Source organism: Delphinus delphis, chromosome 19 (assembly GCF_949987515.2).
Source record: "Delphinus delphis chromosome 19, mDelDel1.2, whole genome shotgun sequence".
NCBI classification, from domain to species: Eukaryota; Metazoa; Chordata; class Mammalia; order Artiodactyla; family Delphinidae; genus Delphinus; species Delphinus delphis.
In genome coordinates this window covers 5,505,662-5,523,203 of record NC_082701.1, presented here as the reverse complement: position 1 = coordinate 5,523,203, position 17,542 = coordinate 5,505,662, and the positions used below count along the sequence as shown (strand labels likewise).

Genomic DNA, 17,542 nt, shown 5'->3' with positions numbered 1-17,542 from the left:
GGATAAGGCTATGATCAGACCCCCTTTTGGGCTATGGTTCCTTCGAGACTAATTGTCCTTCCACCTTTATGGCCGCTGAACATAGGACAATGGTTTCGGCCTGCTTTATTGTTGGGGAAACCTCTCATGCACCCCATCTCCCTGGACCCTCACCTCAGCCTTGTGGGGTAGGTATTATACTACCCTCCCAGGTCTGGCGCGGAGGCCCCTGGGTTAATTCATGGAAGGACACTCCACTGGTAAATGACCTCAGGCCATTGGGCACCACCTTCACTCCTAGATTTGCATCTCACATTCCACCACAACACCCCATGGCCTCTTTTGCCAAGAGGAGCTCCCAGGGGCTTCGTGATTCCTGTCCACACTCTGGCTGCCAACTGCGGAGAAGCCCGCACAGGCGGACAGCTGCAGTGCTGTCTGAGCTCCAGCGGCTGATGAAAACTTTCTTGTTATCTCGCTGCCAGCGCTGGGCCAAGCTCTGAGTCAGATGAGAGAACATTTTAAAAAAATCTCTCTTTGGGGGAGAGAACGCAAAGATAAAGATGAAATCTTTATCTCTCTTTGTCTCTCTTAGAACATAAAGATAAAGATGAAACTGACAAATATGTCATTACCAGCTTGAAAAACAGACGGCTTGCGATTGACCTGTTTTTAAAAGTGTGTGGCTGCGGGGACAGATTGCTGGGACTTCACTGGAAAGGGAAGCACCCTGGCCAGCCCAGCTCCCCAGAGTGGCACGTCAGTGGCGGGTACCTCCAGTCAGACTGACCTGATTCCACCATCACTGGACGCATGACCCTTTGTGGTAGGTCTGCAGAATGTGGTGGCTGACCGCCCTCTCCCACACCTGCCTTTATTCACTCTTCCTCTTATTGCTGGGCTACAAATTGCAGATGTGTAATACAGCTGCTGCCAGATGCAGGATCAGATCCAAACTCCTGATCTGGGAACACGAGTCGGGTGACAGGCCAGCTTACGTCTGCGTCCCCATCACTCTGTCCAGACCCAGTGGTCCATGCGCTGTCTCACTGGTGAGGCCACTTAGGCTCTTCTTGTTCATGAGACAGACCCTGGGGCTACCTTAGGGGAAAGCATGGGGCACTGGGGGGATCCCAAGGGCTGCAAGTGTAAGAGGAAGTCTGCCGTCCCTGCTGACGACCCAGTGCCTGGAACCAATGCACAGGTCCACGCCAGGGGTCCACTGCAGTTACCGTTACGGATGAATCAAGGGAAGCTTGGGGCGGGGGGGGGGGGGGGGTGGGAATGGCGTGGACATCATTCTAAACTGTAGAAATGCCCTTTGCCCCGGGCAAGTGCAGAAGAGTTTTACCTTCGTTTCACCACTGCTTTGCTACTGTGAAGGCCCAGGGCTTGCAAACCAAGGGGGACAGCGCAGCACACGGCTCCCCCTGCACTCTCCCCTTTCTGTGAGCCACAGTTTCTGTGACCCCACTTTCCGTCTCCCACCCCCTGAAAAGGTCAGCCATCATGATGGCCCCTCACTCAGCCGCCTGGGACATCCTTGGCCAGATGTGTGACAAGGCTCAGAGACAGACAAGGGGTCAGAGGGGGGAAGGGTCTTGGGAAAGAGGCCAGTGGTTCGCGGCCCCGGGCCTCCCTTTGGGAGGGACATATGAACATATGGCGAAGCATTGGATCCAAAAGAAATGGAGTAAACCATTATCAAGGGAGATGGGGGATAACAAGGCAGTGGAAGCAGCTGACGAATAATCACGTTTACCAGGTTGTTGCAGGAAGGGGGACCCCTTCCAGGGCCCGAGAGCGGGCTCTTGTCTAACACTGGGAAATGAATTGTCCGAGGAGACAGACACACGTGCGGACAAAGCAAGAGACTTTAATGGGAAAGGGCGCCCGGGTGGAGAGCCAGCGGGGTAAGGGAACCCAGGAGAACGGCTCTGCCACGTGGCTCGCAGTCTCGGGTTTTATGGTGATGGGGTTAGTTTCCGGGTTGGCTCTGGCCAATCACGCTGACGCAGGGTCCTTCCTGGTGGCGCGTGCGTCGCTCAGCCGAGGTGGATTCCAGCGGGAAGGATTCTGGGAGGTTGGTAGGACATACGGACTGGCGTCTCCTCTCCCCTTTTGACCTTCCCCGAATTCTTCCGGTTGGTGGTAGCTTGTTAGTTCCGAGTTCCTTACCAGGACGTCCTGTTGTACGAGAACTCATGCAAGTGGTTACTGTCGTGCCTGGCTGGGCGGCTGGTTTCAGTCCGTGGTTCCCCTAACAAGGTGATCTGGGCTCCTGGGACACAGGCTTTGAGAACAGAACTGGGTGTGGCCAGGTGAGCTGGGGCTGCCTCACCGCACGGGGCACTGACCACCAGCTTTCTTTTCTGGAAAATTCCACAAAACCTCGATTCAAAAATCGCTTCTTCCATGCAGTCCTCACTGACTCCTGCAAGCCAAGCTGGTCATTCCTGCTTAGAGGGCTGCTTCCTTGGCTGGAACACTCGTGTTTCAGTGCATCCACAATTCTAAGCAGATGCCTGGTATGGATGGAGTGAACACTCCATAAGTCCTGTGAGTTGGATAAATGAGTAAGACACACGGAAGAGTGAATTTCCTTTTATTCAAATACAATGATGTGATGGGGGGAGCCGGGTTTGAGACCAGCTTTGAAAGCGCTTAGTTTTTTTGAATTCTCCCAGGCAGTGTTTTCCGAAAAACAAGTCCCACAAAACACAGGTTCTGCAAAGATGTTAACAGGTGTTATCTAATAAAAGGGTTCTGTTGTCAGATACATTTGGAAAACAAAGCTGTACAGGTTTCTTCACTGTGGGGAATTCTTCGAGCCTTTAAAGTGTTCATGTGGATTCTGAATATAGGGTTTCCAGAACTCATTAGGTTGGACCATATGAGATTGCTGTTTTATAGTTCCGGGTGGTGGGGGAGGGGAAAGCAACAATTAAATAGCAGTTATATCAGATGGTGGCGGGGGTGGGGGGTGGTGGGGGTGGTAGTGGGATGAATTAGGAGATTGGGATTGACATGTATACACTAACATGTATAAAATGGATAATAGGAACCTGCTGTATACAAAAATAAATAAAATTCCAAAAAAAAAGAAGAAAGAACCCTCTTCCGTTGTTACTGGTGCTCTGTGCAGCTCCATTTGGAAAACATTGATGTAGGACCTTGGTTTTCCTTTCGTAGGAAGGGAAGAAGATGGGGAGGAGACTGGAGGGTTCATGGATGAGAATTTAAGTCACATGGAAAGCCTTTCCACAGGTACGTCCTCTCCCTGGAGATGCGGCTATGACTGTCCCCACTTCCACCCCGCAGCAGCCGCCTGAAAACCACAGTCCAGGGAGAGAACCTGTAGAAAGACCAAACACTTATCTGCTGGAGGTCAAAGCTTGTTTCCTCATCCCAAACAGGCAACAGTCTAGGTGGGCCCTAAAAGTCAGAAGAGCTGCAGCAAGCAATAATGAACAGGAAATAATGAGGAACAGATACTGGGGAGGCTGGAACTTTCCGGGCATTCTGGTTGTCTGTCTGTAGTTCTGTAGTTGTAGAGGAGGGTTGTGTTTGAGCAGGGATGGGGGGAAGGCCTGCAGTGGGTCTAAGGAAATGAGGTCAAGGCGGCAAACACCACTGCTTCGGGGGAGCAGCATATCCACGGCCTCCTGGGTCCCTATGGAAGGTCAGGCTTTGCTAATCTGATTTCACGTGCCTGTTGGCCTTCTGTTCGTCTTCCTTGGAAAATGTCTCTCCCGGTCTGCTGCCCGTTTCTCAGTCGTGTTTGTCTCTTGGATGCTGAGCTGTGTGGGCCGTTGGTGTAGTTTGGATGCCGACCCCTTGTCAGTCGTATCATTTGCAAACATTTTCTCCCGTTCAGTAGGTTGTCTTTTCATTTTGTTGATGGTTTCCTTTGCTGCGTGAAAGCTTTTGGGTTTAATGAGTGAAGCACTTTTAAATCTCAGCCTTCTTTTTAGAACGCTGACCCCCACTGGGTTCACGACAGTGTCCCCTGTGTCTGCAAGTACTATTGCTTCTTCATCCTGGTGGGTTTGGTCCTAACGTTCCTTCTAGCTTCTTCGCCCATCCGCTTCCCTCTGTTACCCCACTGCCCCCACTTCTTTATTTCCTGCTCCTCTTTCATCCTTTGCAATCTGCCTTTCATCCATCTCTTTATTAACACTTTACTTGCAAAGGTTTCCTGTAACTTATTTCCAGACAAATTCAGAGACCTTTCTTGTTTTTCAACCATGACCCCAGCAGGTATTTGAAACCAGCCCCTAGGGCTGGTTCTTTCTCCTCCCTCAGGGTCCGTGTGTGTGTGTGTGTGTGTGTGTGTGTGTGTGTGTGTGGTCCTAAGCTCGCTGTCCCTGATCAGAGAGACCAGATCTGAGTTTCTGTATGACAAACCATCAAGGTGTTGTGTATATATAATAAGGCAGGCTTGTGAAAGTGTGCTCCAGTGTTCTAACATTTAAAACAACTGAGTCAGACTTTTGTTCCCATGTACTTAGGCCGTCTTCTCAGTCTATTTCCGTCTACACGTGTGTGAATTTTGTGCGTGTGTGTGTGTGTGTGTGTGTGTGTGTGTGAACAGACCTGTTCCCAAGAGATGCTCTGCGCCTCCTATATCACGTTCCTGGCAGATGTCACCCCGGCTGCTGCCCATCGCACCTGATGTTTTTGCTTAGGAAGTAGCTATGTGGAGGACATGTTATTAAATCATTTTTAACACTGTAGTAGGTTGTAATCTAAAAATCGATGACACTTAACTTTATTATTCCTGCACTTTTCTCTTCTCCTCCTTGTTCCTCTCTCATCCTCTCTGCCTCAAATGCCAAGTTGAAGCAATAACCTCGTGAAATGAAATTGTTTATTTGCCTCCTGAGGAGACAGACTGTACAGCCAACCACAGAGGAAGCCCTTTCTAGCTCCTTGATCAACCTTGTTCTGCATCTGTGAATGCACTCCCAGAGATAAGGACCACTAGACTTAGGAGAAAAACCCAGAGAATAGGAAAGAAGGACGAAAGTGAATAAGACAGCCTACCCTGGAGAAAACAGATAACCCAAGAGACCAAAGAAAAGACTGTAAAAATTCTAAGTCGTATGTTCATCCAGTTCAAGAGGATATCATTATACCCGTAAAGTAAGAACTGACTATAATGCAAATGGAACAGTCAGAGAATAAGAAAGTCTTCCTCAAAATTAATACTGTAATTGTTAAAGAATTTTTTTGAAGTTCATTGGGTAGACGGATAAGAATATGCCGGATGAAAGGCCAAACTGGTCATCTGGAAGGTTAAGCAGAAAACAAGCCTCCAGTTTACAGACAGAAAGGCAAGCCTGTAACATGGGAGTAGAAGCACGCAGGGAAATTTGTCCTGAAGGGCAGGAAAACACAAGCTTGCAGATTCAGAGGCGCCACCTGGTGCTGAGAAGTAGGAATGAACAAAGACCTCTCCCACAGGTGGATCTCGGTGAGATTTCAAAACTCCAAAAAACAAGGATGCAAAAATTTAAGAGCTCCCAGAGAGAAAGATTAGCTTGACTACAAGGAACCAAGAATCAAATTAGCATCAGCCTTCTCAGCAGCAACGTTGGGTCCGAGAAGATAACGGGATAATGACCTCGATATTGAGCAGAGGTCATCCGGGACCTAGAATTTTCCATCAGGTCAAGCTATTAAGTCACAGAGCAAAATCAAAATTATTTTTACAAATGCAAGGACTCAGGGCTTCCCTGGTGGCGCAGTGGTTGAGAGTCCGCCTGCCGATGCAGGGGACACGGGTTCGTGCCCCGGTCCAGGAGGATCCCACGTGCCGTGGAGTGGCTGGGCCCGTGAGCCATGGCCGCTGAGCCTGCGCGTCCGGAGCCTGTGCTCTGCAACGGGAGAGGCCGCAACAGTGAGAGGCCCGCGTACCGCAAAAAAAAAAAAAAAGCAAGGACTCAGAAGTTTATCACCCACTCATCTCTTATGAGCTCAAGGAGGTCCTCTAACAAAATGAAGAAGGAACCCAAGAAAGGGGAAACAGGACACATAGGAAAGGTGGCATCACAAATACTGTGCGAGTCCACTCATAGCGGGGACCTGGAGGTGTCAGGTCCACAGAGATGGAAAGTAGATCGGTGGTTGACAGAGGCTGGGGGAGGGGGAGGGGGAGTTAGAGTTTAACGGGGACAGAGTTTCAGCCTTGCAGGGTGAAAGGAATTCTGGAGGTGGGTGGCGGGGACGCTTGCACAACAGTGTGAGTGTATTGAATGCCACCGGGCCACACCCTTAGAAATGGTTAAGGTGGTAAATGTTACACGTATTGAATTGTTAGAAGTGACAATAAATGAAGGGAGGAAGGGAGGAAGGAAGGGAGGGAGAGGAAGAAAGAGGGAGGGAGGGAGAAGGAAGGAAGGGAGGGAGAGAAAGAAAGAGGGAGGGAGGGAGAAGGAAGGAAGGAAGGAAGGAAGGAAGGGAGAGAAAGAAAGAGGGAGGGAGGGAGAAGGAAGGAAGGAAGGAAGGAAGGGAGAGAAAGAAAGAGGGAGGGAGGGAGAAGGAAGGAAGGGAGAGAAAGAAAGAGGGAGGGAGGGAGAAGGAAGGAAGGAAGGAAGGAAGGGAGAGAAAGAAAGAGGGAGGGAGGGAGAAGGAAGGAAGGGAGAGAAAGAAAGAGGGAGGGAGGGAGAAGGAAGGAAGGAAGGAAGGAAGGAAGGGAGAGAAAGAGGGAGGGAGGGAGAAGGAAGGAAGGAAGGAAGGGAGAGAAAGAAAGAGGGAGGGAGGGAGAAGGAAGGAAGGAAGATGGTATCTAATTAAGAACTAGAAGGTGTGGTGGGATGAATTGGGAGATTGGGATTGACATATATACACTAATATGTATAAAATAGATAACTAATAAGAACCTGCTGTATAAAAAATAAATAAAATTCAAAAATTCAAAAAAAAATAAAAATAAATTTATCTATTTCTCCTTTCAAAAAAAAACAAAAAGACCTCGAAGATGGAAAGAATGCCAAAAAGAATCAAGAAGGCATCCACCGGGCCTTGACTCTCGGGACCACCTTCTTCAAATGGGAACAGTTTAAAGCCTTAGGATTGTTTTTCCTTCCCTTCACGTAGCAACCGGATTATATAAAGAATAATATGTTATCACCAATATTGTAAATTCAGTTTTTATTTGGACTGCATTTTTTTTGAATTGGCCTGAGAATAAATCATAAATGAAATGTTATTTACAGAACAATATCGAACGCTCTAACTTTGATAAAGGCAGAAAGAAAGCAGAGGTCAGAAGCATGTGCTCTGTATTCCTCAGCATTTATAAGGAAGACTCAACAGAGTAAGGTCGATAAGGAAGAACCCGTCATGCTGTCAACAGACTATCTAAATCAAGACTGTGATAAATTAAGAAACCAACGTATTCATGGTATTTAAAGTGATACCCATCAGAGAATTGAAAATCAGAATTGTTAGAAAAAGTACTTTACCTTTTGGGAGTAGAACTAGGGGTGGGGAAGTGGAGATAGGGAAATTTATTACTTTAGACTCTCTTGAGCATTTTGAATTTTTTTTCCATGTGTAAGGATATCGCCGTGATTAAAAAGCAGTGTAATGGAAAACAACCACCTTTTAGTTTCCAAATAAGAGTGTGAAATGAGGCCTTTTTATGTGCCTAAAGTCTTTGACAAAGTAAAACTGGAAAATGGTCTTCAAGTTCATGGAAGTAGTAGCGTTTGAGATAGTACTAGTACTAATGAGGGTTTCCTGGAAAGCAGTAAAGGAAAGCCGGAGAGAGCAGAGCCCAGGGGTGTGGAGACCAGTTTCCACATCTCTGACAGGACGAACAATGGTACCAATCTCATAGGGCTGTTGAAAGGACCAAATTAAACGGTTCAGTAAAGAGCCCAGGCGGAGCCTCGACACTTGTTAGCTAGAACTGCACATGGCTCCCTGAATTCATACTTCTCATCCCCAACCCGTTGTATGTTTGGAGCCACCTAGAGCATTTGCAGTCAATGTCTTTTTACTTTGAACTCAACATATCAAAAACCATATTCATCCTTTTCTGCCCAGTCAGTGCCCTTTGCAAACCTCCCCTTTGAGTTAACGCGTTTATGCCAGTTTCCTAGACTTCATCTCGGCACCCCTTCAGCCATCCCTGCAATTTCCCCTCGTGCCTGGGGACTCACCGAGGCTCGCCAGTGCCTGGCAACGCTCTGAGGCTGATCCGCCCACTCGAACCTGGTTCTCACCCTATGCCTGAATATGGCAATCTCTGCCAGCCCGTCCCCCACCTCCCTTCTGTCCCCAGACTCCAGCTTTTCTGATATTTCAACATTGTTCTCCAGATCGCTCTTTCTAAACGTTTTGAGCAGAGAAATACGTTTCTAATTTTGTGACTCTAAAAGAGTATCTAGATCGTGAATCCCTTAAAGATGGGAACCACGTCTCACACGTTTCATATCCTACACAACACCTAATGGCTATTTGACGAGTATTTGGAGTGGTGGCACCCAAGTGGACCCTCTTGCTGACACCGACTCAGTGCCCAGTCCTTTGGGTCCTGAGCAGGAAGGAGTCATAATGATCAATTAAACCAGAAGTCAGTGTGATGTGCTCTGAACCAGAAGGAACACGTGGGCTGAGCATCTTCCAAGCTGTGTGGCTTTGGGCATGTTGCTTGACCACGCTGAACCCCACTTTCCTTTTCTGGAAAATACAAATAGTATCAATTTTGTAAGGTCTGGACAGGTTTAAGTCAGATGATGAACCTAGAACGCCTAGGACAGAGTTTGGCTGAATTGTTGAGTCCTTGTGCTGCAGATTGCAAAGGGAGAACTCAGAGTGGTTTAGGAGAAAAGTGGGGTGTTGTAAAGGTTGTGGGTGCATCTCAGACACACGAAGGAAGGATGGAGGTGCAGCCGGGCTTCGGGCTTCAGGGATGGATGAAACATACATACGAACACCTCTGGGCCAGTTTTCTTGTTGTCAGCATGCCCGCGACACTGACCTCCTCCTGTAGGTCAGCTTTGTCTACAAGACGGGGAGAGCCACGACAGTGAGAGCTTCTGAGCTTTGCATCCTGTGCGTGAGGAGCCATAGCTGTGCGGACAGGTCCACGCCTCCTGATCCGGACCACGTGGGGCCCCCACCTGGCACCTGGCAGTCCCAGAACTGGGGTGTGCAGGGCTGAGCGTTAATTTCCTCCTGAGTTAACTTCCCTGTGAGAATACAAGTACCCCTGCCCTCCCCCCACTGCCCCCATTAGCTACATCACTGTGCTACACCATCTGCCTTCGATGAACCGAAACATAGCAGCGATCATCTGAGATGTCAGAATCTTTCCCTTGCCTGGCTTCCGGAGACACTTTGGTGGGAGTCAACTATGGGGCGTGATAGTGGGGATTATTCATCATCCTAAAAGAACTACCAAAGTCTCATTTTGTTGAAAAGTCCTCCAAAGGGATTTAACAGATCCTTTCCTCCCAATTTCTTGAGGCTCTCTAGTCCAGAGGAATTACAAAACCATGGCTAAGTAGCCCTCCGCACCTCCGAACGTGTCCCCCATCCAGGCGTGTCCAGGAGTTAGTTACACCCCGGACGCCACTTGCAGGGCAGAGTGCAGCCAGGTGCACTGACAGCGGTGTAGGTGTGACTGCAAGGCAGCTGGCCCTGGGCTGCCCTTCCCTGCAGCAAGGCCGCTCCCCCTGACCTGGGACGGACCCAGGCTGCAGCGCCTCTTCAGGGGACCAGAAGCAGGGGTCAGTGGCCGTCCACTTCCTGAGGGCTGATAAATCCTCTGGGTAGGATCATTCGCAGTTCGATTCTGTTGGTTTTCGAGGGGCGCGGAGTGGATGATACCAGCATGCTGCTGGGGGACAGCTGACTCCCCGGTTCACCTGCCTTTGCCCTGCCCAGGCATCCCGGTCCTTTGTGGGGCGGAGCATCCTTTGCACGAAGCGGGTGGCAGGATGGGTTATCTGCTGTGCTTGTGCACGTGCTTGCTGTCAGCTTCGGACATTTCAGCAAGGAGGGGCATCTGGCTTAGTTCCCACTACAGCTTCCTTCCAGTGACACTCTGAAGTGGGAATGAAGCCATGGGAGTAGCTTTCGGCTGGAGTGACTGGAGGAGCGTGGTTTTCTGGGTCCATCGTTGTGTAAGTGGAGCCTAACTGCAGACGGTAGAATATGGACAGAACCAAAAAACACCCAAAACCCACACACTTGAAACATCAATTAGGAAGTTATTTTAATTAGAGCGGGACTCACGTTAGAGTATCTTCAACTATGGACGTCTCTTAATATACTCCAAGACGTGACTTTATTGATATTGCTAAGAATTGGAGTTCAATTCAACTCTTCTGGAACACCGCCATTTTTCACCTTTCCCAACACTTAACTTCATCCGCTATGAATAGCAATCCATGGTAGAAGAGTGCGTCGAACTACTTTTTCCAAAAAAATAACACTAAGTTGTTAACTTCCATTCTCTAGAGGGCCTTTTCGAAAGGCCCTTTAGGAATTTTGTGGCAATAGCTGGCTGGGCTCTACCAACATTTTGTTTAATTAATGTGTAATATGATCAGAGTTGCCACCTTCCTGGGTTTCCTCCCCGCTAGAAGTCTGCGGCCAAAGACAGGCCAGGCAGGGGGGTGAGCATATTGGGGGCCAGCCTCCCCAGAAGGCTCAACCAAGCTGTGGGATCAGAGTGGGAACGAGGCAGCAGGACTGCCCCATTGGTGTGTGTAAGCCAGACATGTTGACCCTTGATGGCCAGGGGACCCCTACTGTCATGTGATGTGACACTGCCCCCTCACCTGGCCTGGTACCCATCTCCCAGCTTAGTGACAGTGCCCAGATGGGCAGGAGCGAGGAGGAATCTAAGCTGAGCTCGCCCGGCACCCTTGGAGGCTGCTGAGGCCACCCCCATGGCCACCACGGTCCCGTCCAGCAGCAGATACGCTAAGATGGTTCTTTCTCTATTTTCAGTGACTGACCTGGGAACGAATAAGTCGATGTTCAGACTTTCTCCTAGAACTGGTCCCACACGTAATGTTAAAGGGCTAGAAGGGACATTATGAGGCTACCCCCTCCATTCTTCTCACCTCACCCTTCTCTCCCCATCACAGCTGTCCCTGACTGGGGAGTAGCCACCACCTTCAGAGACCAATTCTCCACCCAGGGGAGGGATATTCTCAACCTCCCTTCAGCGAGCTAATCGTATGTTTCAAAACCCTCTTCCCTCCCCTTTTCCCTTGCCTAAATCCCTCTGGCTGCAATTTGACTTGTTTTTCTCTTGTTCTGTCCTCAGTGGAGAAGGGAACGAGTAAACCATCCTGTTTCGCATCATTTCTCCACCTTTTTTTTTTGGCCGCACGGCCTGTGGGATCTTAGTTCCCCGACTAGGGATCGAACCCGGACCGTGGCAGCGAAAGCTCTGAGTCCTAATCACTGGACTGCCAGAGAATTCCCCACCTCTCCAGCTTTGAGGTTTGTTGTCGTCATTGTTGGTGACTGTGTTGAATATTTATTAAACCCCCACGAGATGTTAGCTGCTGTCTTAAATTTAATATTAAAAAAAGATTTCCAGAACTCATTAGGTTGGATCATAGGAAATTGCTGTTTTATAGTTCCAAAAAATAAAAAGCAACAGTTAAATAGGGAAAAAAGTCATAACATCGCTGCTCATTTCCTGCGTTGCTGTTGTTACCCAGAACAAGAGAAATGAGACACCACAGGCTTCAGCCCTCGTCAGACCACTGAGTTCCATTGCAGAAGCCCCACTCTTGCTGAGATCATCTGACAGCTGGACCCACACGCAGAGGAGCATAGCCAGGCAGGAGGAAGCAGGATGTCCCCACAGCAGCTCAGATTGCCCTGTTTCCACCCCAACAGGGATTTCAGCTGAACCAAGATAACCCCCTTTCTCTCTACCCCACGCAGGCGTTCCTTCCCATCCGCCCATGGAACCTGATGCCCATGAATGTCAGGCAAGGCCGCAATCACATAGGCGTCACTGTTTTGGGAGGCTGGAGAGTCTCTTACAGAAGACCTGTGAGCTCCACCCCATGTGCTTTAAACTAAGGGCTTCTAAGCCCTCAGTTGAAAAAAAAGAAAATACTATTTGCTATAGCCTGAATGTTTTGCATCTGGGCCCCCAAATTCGTATGTTGAAATTCTAACCCCAAAGTGATGGTATGAGGAGGTCGAGCCTTTGGGAAGCGTTTAGGTCATGAGGGTGGAGCCCTCAGGAAGGGGATTAGTGCCCTTAGAAAAGAGGCCCGAGAAAGCTCCCTTGCCCCTTCCAGCATGTGAGGACACACAGAGAAAGCACCATCTGAGAACCAAGAAGTAGTTTCTCACTAGACACCCAGTCTGTCAGCATCTTGATCTTGGACTTGTAGCCTCCAGAACCGTGAGAAATAGATTTCTGTTGTTTCTAAGCCATCCAGAAGCCAGTTTACAGTATTTTGTTATAGCAGCCTGGATGGACTAAGACACTAGTTTTTAACAGTTCACTTTCCGACCACCTACGTAAACTCGAAGAGCGTTCTAGAATAATTGAAGATTTTTGTGAAAAGTACCCCTTGATGGGAGGGGACGGTTGCGGGGAGGAGGTGTTACTGGCATCTAGTGGGTAGATGCCAGGGATGCTGTTCAACATCTTGGGCTGTACAGGCCAACCTCTCACAACAAAATGTCAGTAGTGAGAATCCCTGCTGTGTACACACCATCCTGTAAGCAGAGCATTATCCTTCTTTCCTTTTTACAAGAACCTTAAATAATATACCAGGATTTGAGCCCAGGCCCGTCTCAACAAAAAGCCCATGCGCCCCCATCCCCACCGCGCCCAGAGGATGAGAGAGGGAGATTCAGGAGGGATGGGGGATGGAGAGAGGCAGCCGCACCCACCTTCCAACCCCCGAGAAGATTGGAGCACGGGTGTGGGGTTGGAGGAATCAGCTTTAGAGCTTATTCTCAGGTTTGCCCTTAGGACTCTGCCTCACCCTGCATCCCGGGGGCTTATAAGCCCAGGTTTGGAAGTTTGTTTTCCTTCGGTCTGCATCTGAGTTAATGGCTGGAGCTGTGAAAAGAGGTCCGGCTTCCTAACAGTATTGCAGCCACTTTAGATTCTTGTCCTCATTACCTCCCTAATGTGCACTTTTGCTGGAAGACCTGGGGGTGTGGACGCCGGTCGCATTTTTTCCTCTGCTCTCTTTCACCCCCGGGTTCCTTCTGCCATCTGTTGATCTCCAGTGTCTGCCTTCATTCCCTTAATATTATGTTCTTGCCGCCTGGGTCGTTTGTCTTGGTTTCGCATTAGTTTCGCTCTCAGGTAATCCCTCCACCTTCAGAGATGGTAACAATTACATTCCCTTTACTCTAAATCCAGGGGGAGACGGAGTTGGCCACCTCCTAAGGCACCATGTGGTGTGCTTTTGGCTGGGGGTGGGGGTGGGAAGGGCGTGGTACCCGCTGTGGGCGTGGCCAAGGTACAGGGCTGGGCAGAGGCGCAACTTCTTTAGGATAGAGATATTCAGATGCCAGCCCTTGCCGCCCACACCTGGGAGAAAACCACAGCCCATGTCAGCCACCGGGGGTGGTGGGGGGCCGGGGGTGGGGACTGAGGGTCAAGCCTGGTTCTGCCCCTTGATGCTGTGTCACTGTGGGGGAGCCCTTTCTCTCCTGCATTAGTTGGGTAACCTAATGAGCCGTTGTGAGCATTAGTAAGCCAAGTGCTGCTGGCTGCGTGCTAAATAACTAGAAAGGGTTAGTTTGCCAATTAATGTTAAGTCCTGTCCTCAGGACCGCACTATCATTAACATTAAAATGACTAATTAGAGCAAAATCTTTAACAAAAGAGCCACCAGCTGTTGCTTATGGCTTAGAAAAGCAAGGTTTTTCAAAGGGAGGGATTTGCCCCTCTGATGTCAGGAAACCCCTGGTCAGTCTCTGACTAGCTTTTTTTTTTTTTTTTTTTGCGGTATGCGGGCCTCTCACTGTTGTGGCCTCTCCCGTTGCGGAGCACAGGCTCCGGACACGCAGGCTCAGCGGCCATGGCTCACGGGTCCAGCCGCTCCGCGGCATGTGGGATCTTCACGGACCGGGCCACGAACCCGTGTCCCCTGCATCGGCAGGCGGACTCCCAACCACTGCGCCACCAGGGAAGCCCTCACTCGGTAGATTTTGACCTCTTCCCTCTTCATAACAGAAGTTCCTCCAGGCTCCAAGCCCTTGGTCTTGATTCTGACCAATATTGGTTATTCTCTTTCCTATTTGGATTGGGGTTGCACTCCCCCATAGATGTCAGAAAGGGGTCTTAACATTGTGCTTCCATGCCATTGATCCCAGGCCACTGGGGCAGTTCCTTCCTTTCCTCCCTCCCTCCCTCCCTTCTTTCTTTTTCATAGCCCTTCTTACCTCTCTATCAGATATATGCAGACCAGCACGGCTCTTCCACATTTGATCAGGGCGTTGGTGAACTTGGCAAGCTCACTCCTACTGGACAGGGCTTGGAAGATCATCTGTCCGTCCCCAAGCTTCAAGCTACACTGTGGTCACACCATCTCAGAGCAGACTGTAGGAGTCCCTGCCATTTGAGGATGGATCGTCAATGTCTGTGATGATGTCACTGGGCCACCATATCAACCTTGGACTTCTCGTTGCACGAGCTAATAATAAAACCCTATGTGTTTAGGTCCGGGGTCATCAAACTCTTTCTTTAAAGGGCCACATAGTAAATATTTTAGGTTTTCAGACCATTTGGTCTCTCATTACTCTCTGCTGACATAGAGAGTCAAACAAAACAGTCATAGACAGTCCATCAACAAACAACCATGGCTGTGTGCCAATAAAACTTTATTTATGGGCAGTAAATTTTGAAATTCATATAATTTTCATGTGTCACGAAATACTCTTTCCTTGATTTTTTTTTGACTATTTAAAAATGTAAAAATCATTCTTATAACTTCCCTGGGGGCGCAGTGGTTAAGAATCTGCCTGCCAATGCAGGGGACACGGGTTCCATCCCTGGCCTGGGAAGATCCCACATGCCGCGGAGCAGCTAAGCCTGTGCACCACAACTGCTGAGCCCACGCGCCTAGACCCCGTGCTCCGCAACAAGAGAAGCCACCGCGATGAGAAGCCCGCGCACCGCAACGAAGAGTATCCCCTGCTCGCCGCAACTAGAGAAAGCCCGTGCAGAGCAATGAAGACCCAGTGCAGCCAAAAATAAATAAATAAAATAAATTAATTTAAAAAATCATTTTTAGCTTGCAGGCCATACAGAAACAGGCAGTGGGCTGGATGTGGCCCCTGGGCTATAGTCTGCTGACCCTTGGTTGAAGCTACTGTTCTGTGGATTATCTGTTACTGGCAGCCTCGTGCAATCTTATGTGACGTAGTGATGGGGATGAACCTTTTTTTTGGTTTTATTAATTAAAAAATGGCAAGCATTTTAATTTTAATTTAAAAAATGGCAAGCATTTTTTAATTAATAAAAAGGATTAAAACAGTCAAATTCAAATGAACTCTGGGACTCAAAAACTTCTAGTTTCTAGTTGCAAAATCAACACATAATGGAAAAATCCAATGACATTTAAAAATGTAAGATCCATTTTTCTAAAATAAATTTATTTATTTTTGTCTGCATTGGGTCTTCATTGCGGCGCGCGGGGGCTACTCTTCGTTGCGGTGCGTGGGCTTCTCGTTGCGGTGGCTTCTCTTGTTGAGGAGCACGGGCTCTAGGCACGCGGGCTTCAGTAGTTGTGGCACGTGGGCTCAGTAGTTGTGGCTCGCGGGCTCTAGAGTGCAGCCTCAGTAGTTGTGGTGCACAGGCTTTGTTGCTCCCCGGCATGTGGGATCTTCCCGGACCAGGGCTCGAACCTGTGTCCCCTGCATTGGCAGGTGGATTCTTAACCACTGGGCCACCAGGGAAGCCCCCAAAATGTAAGACCCATTTTTTTATGGAGTTCTTTTACTTGCATTTGCAAATACAGTGGTGCACCCATTTCAGAGATTACCCTTAGCAAGATCTGCTTTTAACCTGTGTTGTGTCCCATCAAAATACTGTTGTTCTGATTTCTTACTGAAGACGTGAAGAAACTGCTTGCTCTTAACAGCTGATTAAGTATAAGCCTGTTGAGTAACTATAAAGTATGCAAAGAAGACCAGGGGATTTGCCAATGTGATGAAGTGTGTAACTGGTTCCATGGTGTCCCAGGGGTTCCCCCACCAAGCGAGTCGGGCCATCCAGCCCGCAGGAGTCTGCTGGCTTTGGCTTCTGAGCAAGCTTCGATTCTACGTGCATGTATTATAGAAAAATGATTCCTAACCCATCGTACTTTTTTTATGTCTGTTTCAGAGGGTCTTGCTGTTGGAGTTGGATTTGGGGCTGTAGAAAAGACGGCATCTGCTACCTTTGAGAGCGCCAGGTAAGCGGACGCCTAGTGCCTTAGAGCGTGGCACTGCACCCGCTGGTACCCGGAAGTGCCTGTTGCCTCGGGTGAGCTGTCTGCACGTAACTGTGCAGCAGCCCCAGCCCCCCAGGTCCGACTGGCGGAGGCGAGGAGGAGGTCAGGGCAGCTCATACCTGAGAGAGGTACTCTTTCAAGAAGCAGGTCTACACCACGTTTTTCCAATGAGCTGTCTGATGGGTAACCATTTTGAAAACCAACCATGGATATAATCCCATGCTGTTCTCCAAACGCTTTAAATGTATAAGTACATGATAAAGACAGTGTCCTGGGGGGACTGGTTCCAGGACCCGCCGGCGGATACCAAAATCCTTGAATGCTCCAGTACCACAGTCAGCCCTCGGTATCCACGGATCCGCGAACTCAGCCGTGGGGGGATGGCAGGACCCGGAGGGCCAGCTGCACCTCGAAGGCAGCAGCTGACGCTTCTCACCGCTCTCTCCTTTAGAAGCCCTCGCTTTCTCTTTCTGGCCACTGGCCTCTCCTGTTTCCTCCCCCTTCCATCTGCTTCTTCACAGGCTCTTCTGCAGGTTCGTGTCCTACGGCCCGTTCTGAAATGTTGATGTCCCCCAGCGCTCCATCTCTAGGGCACCCTTTCTTCTCACTTAGTGCACTCTTTCTGGGGATTCTGCCCCATGCCTATGGCTTTATTTTCCGTCCGTTTGCTGGTGATGCCCAGGTTGATCTTCTGCCTAGATTTTTCTCCCGAACTTATTCTTACGGGTCTGGCCACCATCCATATGTCTCCGCTTGGGTGTTCCGCAGGATCCCCGCACCCAGCATCTCCAAAGTTGAACTTATTGTCCCCATCTGCTGTCATGCAAAACCCCATCATCACCTGGTACCCGGTCGACCACGCCAAACTCACTGTCATCCTCGGCTTCCTGTTTCCCCTCATCTTCCCTAGACAATCAGCAGGCCTTGTAGGTTCTTCCTTTCCTCTCCCTCTGTTGAATTACAGGGCCTAGATAAGGCTACAGCCTTGGGACCATAAAGAGTCATCATAGAGATAAGCTACCTGGTCCACCTGTGCCCACAAAACCACGAATACTACAGCCTCCAGGCTGAAGGAGGGCGGGTGGAGCCTTCTGTCCAAGGGCGGCAAA

General features: G+C 49.3%; 1 protein-coding gene across 2 annotated transcripts in view; it reads left to right on the top strand.

Moving 5' to 3' along the window:
• Window positions 1–17,542, top strand: part of SLC39A11 (solute carrier family 39 member 11) — a 335,209-nt gene that overhangs the window by 250,157 nt on the left and 67,510 nt on the right. For both annotated transcript variants that reach the window (XM_059997205.1, XM_059997204.1), the window contains exon 7: window positions 16,325–16,394. In XM_059997205.1, the coding sequence (XP_059853188.1) occupies window positions 16,325–16,394 (70 nt within the window). The remainder of the gene's footprint in view (window positions 1–16,324; window positions 16,395–17,542) is intronic.